At 38.9% G+C, this 15,988-nt stretch overlaps 1 protein-coding gene and 2 long non-coding RNA genes across 3 annotated transcripts; 2 read left to right on the top strand and 1 right to left on the bottom strand.

Moving 5' to 3' along the window:
- The first annotated feature begins 208 nt into the window (after positions 1 to 208).
- On the top strand, positions 209 to 2,163 carry LOC119886309. Its single transcript, XR_005441468.1, has 2 exons — positions 209 to 1,164; positions 1,867 to 2,163. It is a non-coding gene; the product is annotated as an uncharacterized LOC119886309 (long non-coding RNA).
- A 4,365-nt stretch (positions 2,164 to 6,528) lies between these two features.
- On the top strand, positions 6,529 to 9,759 carry LOC119886308. The gene is made up of 2 exons (XR_005441467.1): positions 6,529 to 6,930; positions 9,518 to 9,759. It is a non-coding gene; the product is annotated as an uncharacterized LOC119886308 (long non-coding RNA).
- Positions 9,760 to 11,509: 1,750 nt separating this feature from the next.
- Positions 11,510 to 15,964, bottom strand: LOC119886307 (E3 ubiquitin-protein ligase DTX3L-like). The gene is made up of 9 exons (XM_038696955.1): positions 15,877 to 15,964; positions 15,484 to 15,535; positions 15,192 to 15,260; positions 14,313 to 14,514; positions 13,982 to 14,148; positions 13,837 to 13,893; positions 12,321 to 13,520; positions 11,994 to 12,211; positions 11,510 to 11,896 (listed from the first exon to the last, which is right to left on the bottom strand). Exons 2-9 carry the CDS (start codon positions 15,517 to 15,519, stop codon positions 11,827 to 11,829), a joined length of 2,019 nt encoding a protein of 672 aa, XP_038552883.1. The 5' UTR covers positions 15,520 to 15,535; positions 15,877 to 15,964; the 3' UTR covers positions 11,510 to 11,826.
- Positions 15,965 to 15,988: the final 24 nt, after the last annotated feature.

The raw sequence follows: 15,988 nt of genomic DNA, 5'->3' as shown, positions 1-15,988 counted from the left end.
CACTTGGACCATTAAAATGATACTTAAGCATTAATGCATCAATAATGTTTATCTAATATTTAGATTATATGATGCACAATACATATTGTCGTGTTCTGACCTTGAAATGAGCTAACGTTAGGCTAACTCAGCCTAGCGTTACTTCTTCTGGATGTGCGTGGGTGGAAATCACTTCACACGAAAAGGAATATCCGTTTATGAACTTTACTGAACTTCAGCAGGTGAGTACAAAGATACAGCTGTTTACTCCAGAGAAGGCAGTTATGCTGGGGGTTTGGACTTAGCTAAACTCGGGCACAGAACATCAGGCTAGCGATGTCCGTGCTATATAGTCACAAGTCCCGTTTTACAACAACATGCTACACTTAGCAACAAGCAACCAGGGCCGTTAAATAAGGGCCCTGCAAGCAACATCTTAGGTAAGGTGAGGGAAAGGAGGTAAAACTTAGCTATTACCCAGCAAGCGATAGCCGTCATTTTACCATCTAGGTTTACTATAGACCTGATTTAGTACGGCTATGAGTAACCCACTTCTAGCTGCAATAACTTTACATGTGGTTACATGCCGTTTTTGCCAAAATAACTTAAAATGTGTATGATATTCCATCATTTAAGCAAGGTCTACAGTGATTACAAGGTTTTTTTGTTTCATTTCATACATTTACGTGCTGCCTGTGCGTAGACACGATTTAGCTCGTAGGCAGACCGGCTATTTGTAGCCCACTTTTAGTCAAAAAAGTAAAAAATGATTAAAAGTGGGTCTTTGCCCTGGTAGCATGTGTTTCAGACCAAATAGGTTACATGTAGTTTTCACCCATGCAGCTGTTGAGGTGCGTGATAGCATTTCATCAAATGCAAGTAAACGTTTGAAACATTTAAATTATCTTTATTTTCGCTGTAACGTTCCTTGCATTAACTTTCATTTTCATTTTAAACTAAATGCAATTACTATTTTCTTTATTTAGATGGCAGCTGTAGCCCTACTGACACATGACTACTAGCAACGCGAGACTTGAAAGATAGACATCAGGGACGGCCATATCTCGCGATAAAGACATCCGCCTTTTTTAAACGAGGGATACGTTACGATTTCGGCCCTTCAGCGAGCAACGGGCGAGAGTTTACTGCAAACACTGGAAGCGAAAAGACATTTACTTTGGTCTTGTAAGTATCTGTGTCTTTGTTTGACATGTCTTCATTATTTATCTACATTATATGTTAACGTGTAGGAACCGGGACATTTCAGCGGGTAACAGTGTAGAGTACGGCACGTTGTGGTTAGCTTAACATGCTGCATGCAAGTGTAACGTAACGTTACTCCATGATACCCACGGGTTTCCTCATGTCCTCACAAACTCTTTATTATCTGAATTCAGAAGGGATGAACATAAAACATGTACAACCTTACCTATTACAATTTGTAATGAAAGCCACACATATTTTACTCACTAGATCATTATGATATGAAAATATGAGCTTTTGACACTTAATATTTATTTCAAATTCTCCAGCATACAGTCAGCAAAGACAATAATAAAGATTCGGAGCAGAACACTTCACAGCACATAACGTTAGCTCTCTCAAAAGAATAAAAGCAGCTTTCTCAATTTGGTTGTTCTAATGCAACATGGCTAAAACATGTGTCCTGTTCAAGTATCTTTATATTTTCCATAGAGATAAATGGGTCAGTAATAAATACTTTTAAATTAAAAAGAAAAAAACGTTATAAATATAATGATAATTAGAAATATACTGTATGTTTTCATTTAAAATCATTTGATGATAGTAGTCATGTCTTATGGGAAAACAGTCAATATAGTCAAATTATAATGTTTACTTATATTTATGTTCTTACATATTCAACAGTTATGCATCCCATTTACCTGGGAGACTGGCGCCAACCGAGAGACCCATCTGATGCTCTTCCTGCATCAAGTAGCAGCGTAGATGAAGATCTAGATTTGGATGTAGCCAACCAATTTATTTTATCATTATTTGTGTTTTTATTACCGTATGTTGTTAAAATTGTTTGTATTTTCATATATATGAACTGTTTTGTATTTATAATATTTTAGCAATAATTCCTTTATATTTTCATCATGCTGTATTATCTTAAGTTATCTATATTGTAATCCATTTTCTTAATAAAATCTTTATATTTAATTTGTTTGGACAGATTACCATTTGTGAGAACCTGTTTTGTTTGAGTAAAAACAATCCTTTAGCCACTATTCTGTCTATTAGAGGTAGATATGTAGTCATTTAAAAGCTGTGTATTTGGTCTATTCTTGGGCTGTGGTTAGACGTCTTTTAACTTTTTACTGACAGCCCAGATTCAACCTTGTTTTAGCCGAGACCCATTTTCACCATCTAATACACGTCTATATGTAGCCGTTCAATGGTGGTCTAATTGATGACTAGCCTAGTTTTGAGCTATGGTTAGACGTCTACCAAACTTTCACTGACAGCCCAAATTCAGCCCTGTTTTAGCCTAGATGTCTGGGCACTGTTTAGACGTCTTTTAACCGTGAAATTGCTTGCTGGGATTGGAGCTGTGTGGTCACCCATGTATTTCAATATCTTTATGCACAAAAGCAGAGCCACAATTACAAGCTGTGTTTTACCATATTTCATGATCTAAAAATCCAAAAGTGACAACAGGGCTCTTTTATGGTGCTGGATGAAGGAGTGGTGTGTTGCTTTGTCCTGACAGTCCAACATTTATTTAAAGAGAGAGTGACGGTAGGTGACTGGGACCAGCCTTGATACTATCATCAGTCCTTAAACCCTGCACAGGCTCAAATCACCAGTCTTGGGACTCAATTTGACTTTTATTTTACTTTACACAGGTTTGAACAGTGCATGGCTTTCCCTGATGTCTCATAAAATAGAATTAAACCCAAGAAAGGCAGTAAGACTTGAAAGCCCCAGAGCCAGAGGAGATGCTTTTTTACTCAGTAATGCTCACCAGGTTTCACATATAAGTAGGCCTACATAACTAATGAGAACTACAGGCTGCATTAAAACATTTAATCTACTTAACATAATAAGTATATAACACTGGAGAATATTCCAAAGGAAAATAAAAAGTATACAACTCCACAGATTTGTTGTGGAAAAGTTTTTTTTGTTGTTGACACAGAAGGGGCAGCAGTAGATTGTTGAAGCGAGTTTTTAGCAGTTATAGCACCATACAAAGAGCAGCTGGAAGGCAGGTGAAGTTCTGCAAACCCTTCAAACTCAATGATTAGCTTCCTCTGGTAGCAGTGCCAGCCTTCTCTTTGATATAAACACAAGTCCAAAGGTCAAAACCTTATTGCCTTTTCGCGCCACAGAAGGGGGTAGAGTGACCTCTGCTGGTTGAGCTCCCACATAGCAAGAAGGCCTATAAATATGTTACGAAACTAAAATATAAATAAAATAATAGAAACTTCCATAAATAGGCTAACTGCTGTCCTAAACTACATATAACATTAGTTCACTTGTCTTAATCTGAAGTTGCAAGTCACCAGTGGTCTTACAAATGTTTAGTTCTCCCTAACAGCCAGAGTTATTATTTTATTAGTTTTAATGTTTATTTAAGTTAACTAAAGTGTTTGTTTCACACCCAGTGTTAGTTTAGTTTTACTAAAAAACGTTACTTTAGTTTTAGTCTAAAATCATCTTTAACTATATGTTACATGGGCTACTTTTATTTTGAGGGTTTTACCGGTTACTATCTGTTCCAAAAAAAGCAATAGACCACGTGACTTCCGTTTATGATCTATAACGAAAAACGAATTGACTGAAGTTCACACGACCATGGTACGTTTTAACCGTTTGGCTTTTTTTGTATAATTAACAAAGGCAGAAACCAGAAACGGGTCGTTTTTCCGTTTTTTCAATTTTGGGCCCGAAACGAAAAAAACAACATTCAGTTTGAGTGTTCGTTCTTTTTTTTCTTTTTTTTTATCAAAACAAAAACACGAATTTATTACTCAATATTTCCTTTCATTGGTGGGTGGGACTTCATCAACCACTTGATTCTGATTGGATAGTGTGCTCCATCACTTGTCTTTGTCCTTAAGGTTACTTTTCAAAATTAAGGTTCTCCCAAAGAATTTCCAATCCTGCTGTGGCTCTCCCTCTTTGCCTTAAGACAATGCAATGTCTCCACAAAAATATACACTTAGATGACAGTTTATTAGTGAAAACTAATTAAATAATGCAATTAATCCGCCTTCATGATTAAGAGATTAACAGTTTATGAGAGGTAGCGATTCAACTGTATGATCAGTTTGGAGCATGTTTGTGATGAATTAAACAAAGGCTTTTCTGTTATTTAGCATTACAGATTAAGGCTTATTTTAGTAAATGCTGTGAACAGTAAAGTGTTGTCAATATTACAAAGATCGATGGCATCGAACAACAGCAAGCACACGAAAAGGATTTACAGAAAATGACCAGCAGGTGTCGCCCTGCAGCTCCCTCAGCTGTGATCACCTGGAGCCACTTAAGAAAACAGCTCCACTGAGTTCATCCTAAAGTGTTTCAAGACTCATCACACCTGATATGGTCTAGTTAGTTTTATGTCTACTCAAGACTGCCGACATTTGAACAAATTTCTGAGTAAAAAAAGGGGTTTTGCACCTTTGTAGCCACAGAATATTATATTATTATAATAGTGTCTGAAGCTTCTATCCATCCATACCGTATGTGTTGTGATTTTCAAAACTAGCCTTGATGGCAGATGCAAGCCAATAAGACTAAAGAGCCATATCATATTTTATTATTAATTTCTATTGTCCAGGTTTAATCAAATTTGCAAATAAAACAGCTGCTTTATGGAAACATGACGCCAATGTGTCCCTGAGCGTGCGACCTCTGACATGAATAGCAGCTGTAAGTCGCTTTGGATAAAAGCGGCAGCTAAATGAATAAATGTAAACGCAATGAACATAAAGCCAAAAAAAGAGAACGTGATAAAATATGATCTACTCCACTGTGTCAAAACAGCAACCAGCTTTTGTTAGTTTTAATAAAACACCAGGTAGTTATAGTCGCATTAGACTGAATCCCCTCTGTGAGCGTGCGTATTATCATGATGGAGAACCCAAATGCCTGTGCGTCAGAGATGAAAAATGGCGAAGGGGCAAATCTTTATAATATATATTTACCTTCACGGCGTGAAGTGCAGTTGCGTTTGGGGAGTGTCTTATTCTGTGAATAAGTCATGGGTGTGTAGGGCATAACATGCAATACACCAATCAGTGTCATCTCCCTTTCAAAGCCAGGTGCGCTTGCTATTATAATAGCGTATGAATGGCGCATTATGAAAAAAAAAAACAATTGACTGATTGAATTGCAGACTCACGGCAGAGAGAAGATATGGAAACAGCCTAAGTGTGGACGTGATATATAAACCACCTCTGATGATGAAGCCTCTGCTGCTCTGCAGTTTATCAGTGAAGTGTCGGAACTCCAGTCTGTTAACAGACAGACGCTGTCTCCTCTATGAACCGTCTGGATTCTCACTGTGCTGCGTTTATATAAACTATGAACCGGTTGTGGGTCACATCTCCCACACTGGTTTCTTTATGTTGTGTTTTATTGACGTATGAGTGTTTTCTTTAACGATTTACTTTCATGATCAGAGAGGCTGCTGTCGGTCATTTTAAACGTCATGTGCGCAAGTCACAACAAATATAGTGGAATATTTGAGCAGCAAAAAATAAAAAGGCTGAAGTCATTAACTTGACACAACAGGGCAGAGGAAACTGCAGAGGAACTAGAATTCAACTTTTAGCTCCTGAAATAATTTAGCTGCTCTGATGGCGCTCAGGACTGATCAGGAGGACGGCTGCTTTATTCCAAACTGTTTCTCTGGATGAACCTGGACTGTGTTTCAGAGATTGTTGTTTAAATAGCAGATTGTGGCCCATGGGAGTGTTAAAATAAGATGTGGTCACTCAGGAACATTGTTGGCGCATTCCTATTTTGAAGCAAGAGAAAGCGACTGTACCATTGACCAAACGGCAAAAGGCACAGTATTATTTGTTTGTTTTTGGGGGCGCATTACTCCACTTTACGCACGAGGCACGATTTACCCACGAGGCACAGCAACAACATAATATTAAAATCTCCCGAGAACTGACAGGATCGGTCAGGATCTAATGTTAACTGATGTTCTGTGTTCTTCTCGCACACAGTCCAGTGAAACTGGAGTAAAGCAGCGTCCTCCTGATCGATCCTGAGCCCCCTCAGAGCGTCTAAATTATTTCAGAAGCTAAAAGTTAAATGCTCTGCCTTCTGGAGAGTTTCCTCTGTCCTGTTATGTCAAGTTTATAACTTTTTTGCTTTTTTGCTTCTTGAATGCCCGACGATATTTGTTGCGACATTTAAAACAACGTTTTAAATGACTGACAGCAGCCTCTCTGATCATGAAAGTAAATCATTAAAGAAAACACTCATTCCGCAATAAAACACAAAATAATTAAACCACTGCAGGGAAGAGATATGACCCCCCGACCGGTTCATCATAGTTTCTAACAACGCAGCGCAGTGAGGATCCAGACGTTTCATAGAGGAGACTGTCTGTCTGTCTGTTAACAGACTCCTTGTTTGCGTTGCTGTGGGTGGGTCTGTCTCTCTCTTGCAGGTGTGTACCTGTACCCGCTGAGTGTGACGTGGGGTGGAGCTCACAGCTGGGGCCGATTAGTGGCGATTAGTGGGTCACATAAGCAGAGCCAGTGGCGTGCTCTCAAACGTGACGTCTTACTTCTCACTCATCCACTCACCCTCCCTTGGGTCGCATTAGTCTATGTGACTTACTGTGTGATCTACTTCGTGACTTGTAGGACGTGACCGGTGGGGTGCCGCTAGCAACCTCTCCTCGCGCCGTGAGGTCGGTGACTCCGTGGAGGCGGCATTCCCGATCAGTGGAAGCCTGTGGTGAGCGACGTGCAGCCTCCGTGTGTGCTTCCCCAGCGCGGTGGGAGCCGTGGAGTCTGTGTGGCCTATTGTGTCGCATCCTATGTTGTTTAGTTACTTTATATAATTTGCATCGTCTCTTGTGTGGGCAGACACAACCAAGGTACAAGTTTAATAAACACAATTGACAACGTAGGCTAATAGGCTACAAATACTATAATGATTACATCATTTCCAATTAAGAGGGGGTGTGCCTGGACGTTCTCGTTTGATCAGTGATGTGGGAAACCTCAGCCGCAGACAGCTTTGAACTGCAAATTTAGTGAAAGCAGAACTGAACTTAATAATAAAATATGATATAATTATTTAGTCTTATTGGGTTGCATCTGCCATCAAGGCTTTTTAAAATCACATCAGGTACCGGTATTGATGGGTAGAGGCTACTTGTGCTAAATGATGATCTATGGATACAAAGGTGCAAAGCCCCCCTTCTCTTTTTTTTTTTTTTTTTTTTTTTTTTTTTTTTTTTTACTCAGAAATTTGTTCAAATGTCGGCCGTCTTGAGTATAAAACTAACTAGACCATCTCAGGTGTGAGGAGTCTTTAAACACGGCAAGATGAACTCAGTGGAGCTCCAGGTGATCACAGCTGAGGGAGCTGCAGGGCGGCACCTGCTGGTCATTTTCTGTAAATCCTCTTTGTGTGCTTGCTGTTGGTTCGATGCCATCGATCTTTATAATATTGACAACACTTTACTGTTCACAGCATTTACTAAAATAAGCCTTAATATGCCAGGCTAAAATAAATAACACCGTTGTTTAATTCATTCCAGCACCACAAACTAGGCTACATGCTCCAAACTGATCATACAGCTGAATCGCCACCTCTCATAAACTGTTAATCTCTTAATCATGAAGGAGATTTATTGCATTATGTAATTAGTTTTCACTAATAAACTGTTTTGTTTTTTTGTGGAGACATTGCATCGTCTTAAGGCAAAGAGGGAGAACCACAGCAGGTATGGAAATTCTCTGGGAGAACCTTAATTTTGAAGAGTAGCCTGAAGTACATACAGAACTGATGGAGCACACTGTCCAATCAGAAGCAGGGGGTTGATGAAGTCCCACCCACCAATGAAAGGAAATATTGAGTAATAAATTTGTTTTGTCAGTAAGAAAGGAAAACGAGACACTGTGCTGAATTTGGTTTTGATTAAAAAACGAAAAATTAAACTGAATTGTTTTGTTTTTTTTTTGTTTGTTTTTTTCGTTTCGGATCAAAATTGAAAAAACGGAAGAACGACCGGTTTCTGGTTTCTGCCTTTGTTAATTATACCAAAATAACAAACGGTCAAAACGTACCTTGGTCTCACACTCTCTGGTCTGGGTATCTCTGGATAATCCGTAAATCCTTTGTAATACAAAAACGAAAATACCGTTTATCTGTTTTTTGTTTCAAAACGAAAAAACAAATAACCGTTTTTGGTGTCAGAATCAAAAAACGAAAAACCAATTAAAATCGGCCCGTTTTTCGGTTTTGGCGATTAATTTTATTCCTTTTTGAACAAAGAATGAAGAGAGTCTGTGAACTTCGTTATAAACCAAAAACGGAAGTTACGTGGTCTATTCCTTTTATGGAAGCAAAAGCAACCGGTAAAATCTTCAAAATAAAAGTAGCCCATGTGACATGTAATTAGAAAGGCGATTTTAGACTAAAACTAAAATAACGTTGTTGTTTTTTTTGTAAAAAATTAAAGTAGCACTGGGTGTGAAAAAAACACTTTAGCTAACTGAAATAAAAACAATAACTAATAAAATAATAACTGTTAGGGAGAATTAAACATTTGTAAGGCCATTGGTGACCTGTAACTTCAGATTAAGTGAACTAATGTTATATGTAGTTTAGGACAGCAGTTAGCCTGTTTATTTAAGTTTATATTATTTAATTAATGTTTTAGTTTTTTAACATCTTTATAGGCCTTCTTGCTATGTGGAAGCTCAATCAGCAGAGGTCACTTCTGTGGCGCCATCAGGCAATAAGGGTTTGACCTTTTGACTTGTGTTTATATCAAAGAGAAGGCTGGCACTGCTACCAAAGGAAGCTAATCACTGATTTTGAAGGGTGTGCAGAACTTCACCTGCCTTCCAGCTTCTCTTTGTATGGTGCTATAACTGCTAAAAACTCGCTTCAACAATCTACTGCTGCCCCTTCTGTGTCAACAACAAACAAAACGATTAATTAACAAAACTCTCAGCTTCCACCATCTACTGTTATGTGTCAAAACTCTTCCAAAACAAATCTGTAGAGTTGTAAACTTTTTATTTTCCTTTGCTATTTTCCCCAGTGTAATATACCTATTATGTTAGTAGATTAAATATTTTTAATGCAGCCTGTAGTTATGTAGGCCTACTTGTGTGTAAAACCTGCTAGCATTAATGCGTCAAAAAGCATCTTCTCTGGCTCTGGGATCTTTTACTGCCTTTTTGGGGTTTAGTTCTGTTTGATGAACCACCAGGGAAAGGCTGTGCTCTGTACTGTTCATAACCATGTAAAGTAAAATAAAATGTTAAGTTGAGTGATTTAGTTTTTCTCCTGGTACTCATTTCAGGACCTCCCAGAGTTTCCCCAATGCCTGGAGGATGTGAGCCTGTGCTGGGTTTAAGGACTGATGATAGTAGCAAGGCTGGCCCCAGTCACCTACTGTCACCATTCATCCATCCATCCATCCATCGCCAACCGCTTATCCTGCGTACAGGGTCGCGGGGACCTACTATCACTTTCTCTTCAAATAAATGCTGGACTGGCAGGACAAAGCAGAACACCACTCCTTCCTCCAGCACCATAAAAAGGGCCCTGTTGTCACTTTCAGATATTTACATCATGATTTATGGTAACCACACCTTGTAATTGTGGCACCGTGAGCAACACATCCTCCTTGTTCTGTTTTACATCTGCTTTACAGATGTTATTGATATACTTTAAATAATGTTCACAAATCTAGTTTACATAAAGTGTGGCGTGGGTGGTGTGTGCGTGTGGCTAAATCAGTATGTTAAAAAGCTTTAACATTTGGAGGCCCATGTCGAGCGTTCAGATCCAATAGTCTTCACATCATAAAATTGTCATTGCACACAAAGAGAAGGAGCTCAGGCATATTATAAATATGTATATAATATAAATTAATTCTGTGCTACTTGAACATTTTTGGACTACTGTCCTCCTTAGGAGAAAGGTTAGCATAGCGCTACAAGCAAATAAGCAAGCTTGGGAACAGATCCATGATATAATGTCTCATTTTAACCCATTGGATTTAATTTTTTTACAGAGCATCTCTTTACCAGAGAGACATGCTTTTCGACTGGAAAGGTGATTTATGAAACATCAAAATTTAAAGATCAGGTTTCGGGCAATTTTATTAACTACACAAGCTCAAACAATAAACAAACAAGATGGTAAGGCCAATGCTGCAGAGATGCTAAAGGATAAAAGCAAACTGTTACCAAAGCAAAATTGCCTCCAGGACGCTGTGACACCACCCACAGGTGTGCGCCACCAGCTAAAGACAGCAAGTCACACACATTTAACACCACACAGCTCTGTTAAAGGTCTGCATATAGCTATCATATACACACACACCACAACATGCAGTGAAGGGAAGAGGGGCTCCCACAGTCCACCACCCTGTCAGTCTGGCAGAACACTCGAAGAAGTGGGAAAAGGGCTCAGGGAATTCACGCAGCCCAAAACCAAGTAAACTGCCCCATCCTTAGCAGAACCTAGCAGTTGGCAAAAACCATTCACAGGGCCCATCCACCTGTAACAGAGTCTCATAAAAACAATCCCCATTTAAAATCAGGACACAAAAAGCCACACTTGATCAGGCAGGCAAAACAGCAGTGGCTATACAACCCTCAACTAATGCAGTAAATCATCCACCCAGCTCTGACTCCGCCTCATTCAAGGAGCAGACGTTTTAGCCAACTCAGCCTCCACGGCAATCTATGGTGAACTCGGGCAAAACAGGCCATGCAGTCTACAGGGTCTTGGCGACAGGTGGCTTAAAATGCCTGTAATAAAAACAATAAAAAAATTGTTTACAAAAGCTGCTCCCTGACCACGCTGCATCGAGAGATCCTGAGTGCTCCCTGAATATGAACTCTTAATGAGGTGATTGTCTTCAGGTGTGTGCTACTGGAGAGGCAGGGTGGAGCTTACCTGAGATTAATAAAATAACGCTCTGAAGTGGTTACCTTATACATTTTTCTTAGAGTCAGTTACACACTTTAGTTAACTGAAATACAAATTAAAACTAATAAAATGATTACTCTGGTTGTTAGGGAGAACTAAACATTTGTAAGACCACTGGTGACCTGTGACTTCAGATTAAGACAAGTGTGATGTTATATGTAGCATAATATAGCAGTTAGCCTATTTATTTAAGTTTCTATTATTTAATTCATATTTTAGTTTCGTAACTTATTTATAGGCCTTCTTGCAACATGGGAGCTCAACCAGCAGAGGTCACTCTACAGAAAACAAACAAATGTGTTTTTTTAACCTACTGTGCTGTTAAAGTAAAGAACACAGTTATGAGTCAGTATGGGTTGGTGCAGTCATTTATTACGCAGTAAATCAAACCATGCATACTGTAGACATAAAATACAGTTACATTTATATATGCAGATTTCATTCTTATACTGTTATAAAATTAACAATGAAAACCTTCATCAAAGAAATAAAGTCCAAGTCTAATGCTGTCCAGTGCACGTCAAATCAACCCCTATATGAAAAATGACAAGAGAAGAGGGAGACAGCATACAGTACAATCGTATGTGCATTCCAGTAATGCTTGTTTTAAATAATGATAATTTTTTTGGTGTGAAAACAACTCTGCTCAGACACTTTGTATCAAAGTCATCAGTTGACGCCTTTAGCCTTCAGCTCCTCTCTGACTCTGCTCAGGTAGCTGGGGTCAGGATACCCAAAACTGTTGAAACAGAGTATGTATAAGGGTTAATATATAACATTTCTAACATTTCAGTGGACTTCACATAAAAAGAGAATATTTATTTTGGCTACTGTACCTCTCTGGTCCTCCTTTAGTCGAGGTCTTGTGATGAATGTCGTTCCAGGTCACCTGGTCCTCAATCCCAGTCGTTCTGGACGTCCCAACAGTGAAAATGAGTTTCTGGTCAAACGCTCTTTTCAACAGACACAGCACTTCTTTGCCCTCCATGTTGTCTGGCAGATATGCTGTTCTCATAATACCAGTGTAGTGCTTTCCAGGTTTTGGATGCTTTTCCTGCAAAAGGAGAGTGAAACACAGATTTAACTGACAACCATGTTAGAAATGAACTTCCAAGTTACAAAATTGACACAATGTCTCCAGATATTTAAATGAAAACATTTACCGTCTGTCTACCACTTGGAATATCATAGGTGATGATTATAGTGCCGCAGTCTGGGAATCCAGGGAGGGGTGAGGAATATGAATGCCATGTCATGTTCCCATCTGGCTGGTCTCCCTCCATCACACCAAAGACATCTTTGCATACAGGACAGATGGGTCCCATGGTTTCCTCTGATCGTGCCAGGCATTCCTCACAAAATTCATGTTTACACTTGAGCTGCTTCTTATTTGTAAACATATCCATGCATATAGGACAGTTTTCATCTTTACTGTCTCCTGCTGTTGCTCCCTCTCCTGTGGGTGCTTGAGTGTTGTGCTTGCTGTATTCTGATTGGCCATTCAACAGAGGTCCACTGGAGGACCCCTTTGGCTGATTAACACTGCTCATGTTCTCCTGTGATCTGCTGAACCCAGTGGCACCACGGTCTTGGCTGAAGCTCAGAGGTGAAGTGGCAATCTTCTGGTACAGATGAAGGAGAGCTCTGACAGCGTGGCTCTCCATTGACACATTTCCTCCAGATCTTCTGTAGCAAGCTTTGACTTTGACTTTGCCTTGACTGATTTCTGATGCAGAAAAGTCCACACCAAACTTACATTTGATCTTAGCTACTTGTTCATCATAGGAAGTAGTCATCAGCCTCCAGCAGCCCTCCTCCATGGTTAGTCCAGCATCCGCGAGAGGGTCTGTGATGCTCATGCCAATATTTAGTGATGTGTCTTCAGCAGTCTTCGTGTTGGTATTTGTTAAGGTTTTCTGTGTTACATTTAAGGACTTACTGATAGCATCTTGACTTTGTCTTGGCCCACATACGGCCATTTCTTCAGAGGACAGGGTAAGCAGAAGCTTGTTCTCAGGTCTCGTGATGATTTTCAGTGAGTCCTTCCACTCTTCTGGATCTACGTACTTGAGAGGAATTACTGAGCCACTGGATTCACTCAAGCTCTTTTGGACCAGGCTAATGAACTCAGACGAAGCTTTTTTTGGGCATCCATCTTTGTCTGCTACAAATTTCACAATTACTTCTGTCTCCATTTTAATTCCATTCTCTTTCTTGATATGTTGAATTTCCTCCTTGTAGATGTGGTTCACATACCAGAAATGGCTCACTGGGACAGAACAAGTAAATGTCTCCTCTCCTGCTGTGGAAACTGCTCCTGCACTGCTGAAACTACTTTGTTCCACCTGCTTCACTTGCGGCCGCTTAAAGATACAATGCATTTATTTAGTAAAAAGCATACATTTTTTATGTAATTTATTCTGATTTACTACATCTATATGTACTATATCTCTTACAGAAAAACATACAAGCCGGCTGGAACTCGACCTGCATTTTCCAAGCACTGATTTGTACTTCCAAAAAACTGCCTATGTCTTGAAAATAGAAAAAATGTACTCGCTGTTGTGTTACTGTTTCCGCAACCCACGCCAGTTTTAAAATCGAAAACTAGACTTGCACCAGACTGGTTAAAGTAATGAGTGTTCTTAAAAATTTTAGTGCACACATGCAAATACCTACCTCCGCAGACTTAAAATCAGATGTTGGAGGCTGCTGGTTTTCATTCCCCTCAGTACTCTATACCAACCATGGTGGAAGAGAGGATATTAAAAAGCAATCATTTTTAATGTAATTAATTCCAATTGATTTACTACACAGCACATACATTTTGTGGCTCTGAATCGGATGAAGCAGGAGGGTACATTGAAGCATCCTCTGGTATTTGTGTCTTCATCTCTGGTTGTTTCAGACCAACAGACAATATTGTGAAGGATCTTTTCTCATCTTTGCTGGTCAGTGTTTGTCCACTCAGTTTCTGAAGCTCACTCACGGCTTAAAAAGAAGACGAACGCAAAATAAATTTGAAGAAAAGAACAACAAACTGAATTGCAAAAACAATTTTAATACAGGATGCAGCTTAAAATGTATTGTATTAGAGTCAACATCAAATGTTTGTAAAAAATGTGTTGTTAATTTTTGCTTAAAAAGATACTTACAGATAGATACTGCTCCTGCAGCGGGTTTAATGCTGATCACAGTGTGCCCATCGTTTGAGACATGTAAAACTTTGTAGTCTCTTTTAATTGTGCTTTGGTTGGACCAAGTCTGAAGAACTTTCTCTAGATCTAATTTATATTTCTGTGGTTGAGCACCATCTGACAACTTGACTGAGAGAAAGACTTGAACTTCATCTTCGTTCTGTGATAAAGTCATCAGAGCCAGAAAACATGTTACAGTAAATGCCACTGTATTACTAACAAGATAGCAGAAAATCCTCTATGCCATTCAGCTTAAAAGGTCTGTTTTAAAAATAACTTGAATTGTAAGAATAGAAAACACAAAGTGAAAGACTCCACTGGCACAGTCTCAAAACAGAGAAAAAGCAATTGATTACATTTTTGTCATACTTTTTAATTATATGCAGTGACTTTTAAGCATGTTCTGTATATGACATTGGAGGTAATACACTATACTGTATTTGTATAGATGTGTAAAAATAGCTAAACTAAACTAGCATTGCTTTAATGACATTAGTTATACAAAGAGTTGATAACACAGTTGCTATGCAATATGATAAGTAGATAGCAAAAGACTGATTATTTGGGACTAGCATCTATCCTGAGTCTTGTGCCTTCATTTTCATTCTTTCACTTTCACCTACACATTACAGAGAAACATACCACCCCACTGGAACTCCACCTGCATTTTGTAAGCACTGATTTTTAGTTTTGAGAAAGTGCTCATGTCTTGGAAAAAGAAAAAGATCAGTCTGCCACTGTTTCCAAACTCCAAACCAGTTTTAAAATCAGAAACTGGACTTGCAACATACTGGCTGAATAGTGTTATTGAACATGTTAGTGCACACCTATACTCACACAAATCCCTGCCTCAGCAGACTTATTGTCAGATGTGGGAGGCTGCTGGATTTCACTTTCCTCAGTACTCTATATGATCCATGATGGAAGACAGGATATTAAAATTAATTTAATTATGGCAATTTTGCAAATAATACTTATAAACACAACAAATCTTAAACAGTAGGCTACTCTTCATATTGCAGGCAGCGACTGGGACTATTCAGATATCAATATTTATACAACAACAAATTTAACAGTTTTCTTTCATGTTCAACTAAAGTTTGCAGACTTGTCAGATGCTGCTACTCACAACATCCATGGGCTCCTCTGCGTCACTGCCTGACATTTTGACAGTCTTCTTCCTTTAAGACAGAGCAAATACTTGTGACATAAATAACAGCAGTGTTTTTCGTAGTTATGCTTTCAGAACATACAACCAACACTTTTGTGTAAATACAAAACACGCACAACACGAGAGATTCTTTGTGAAACGTCGATATTATATTAAAAACGAACAGCATCGCTCGACTCCACTTTCGGTTACGACAGGCTAATGCAAACTTTTACTGGCTATGCTATAACTTTACCTTCCATTGTTTTAATTTGCTATATTTCTAACACAACGTTATGCAACAAACAAAAGTCTATCGTTTCAAAATTCATACGGCACGTAAAACATGCATTTACGACCCATTTGCCTCACCTTCTCCTGGCTTTACTTTACACGCTGCGTCTTCCTGATAAATGAAAACGAAAGCGTTGTAGCTCCGCGAGACGACTGACGTCACACTGAAAGCCCCACACCATTACAAACA

This window comes from Micropterus salmoides, unplaced genomic scaffold, assembly GCF_014851395.1.
Source record: "Micropterus salmoides isolate LMB-PRFRI ecotype aquatic unplaced genomic scaffold, ASM1485139v1 Ms_hic_scaffold_4, whole genome shotgun sequence".
NCBI classification, from domain to species: domain Eukaryota; kingdom Metazoa; phylum Chordata; class Actinopteri; order Centrarchiformes; family Centrarchidae; genus Micropterus; species Micropterus salmoides.
This window is presented reverse-complemented; position numbering and strand designations above follow the sequence as displayed.

Excerpts from the sequence above, each read along its gene's own strand:
- LOC119886307 (XM_038696955.1), bottom strand. The coding sequence starts at position 15,519 with ATGTCAGGCAGTGACGCAGAGGAGCCCATGGATGTT. Across the intron at positions 13,521-13,836 it reads CTGATTTTAAGTCTGCGGAG|CGGCCGCAAGTGAAGCAGGT; the intron begins GTAGGTATTTGC and ends TGTATCTTTAAG. Across the intron at positions 12,212-12,320 it reads TTCCAAGTGGTAGACAGACG|GAAAAGCATCCAAAACCTGG; the intron begins GTAAATGTTTTC and ends CTCCTTTTGCAG.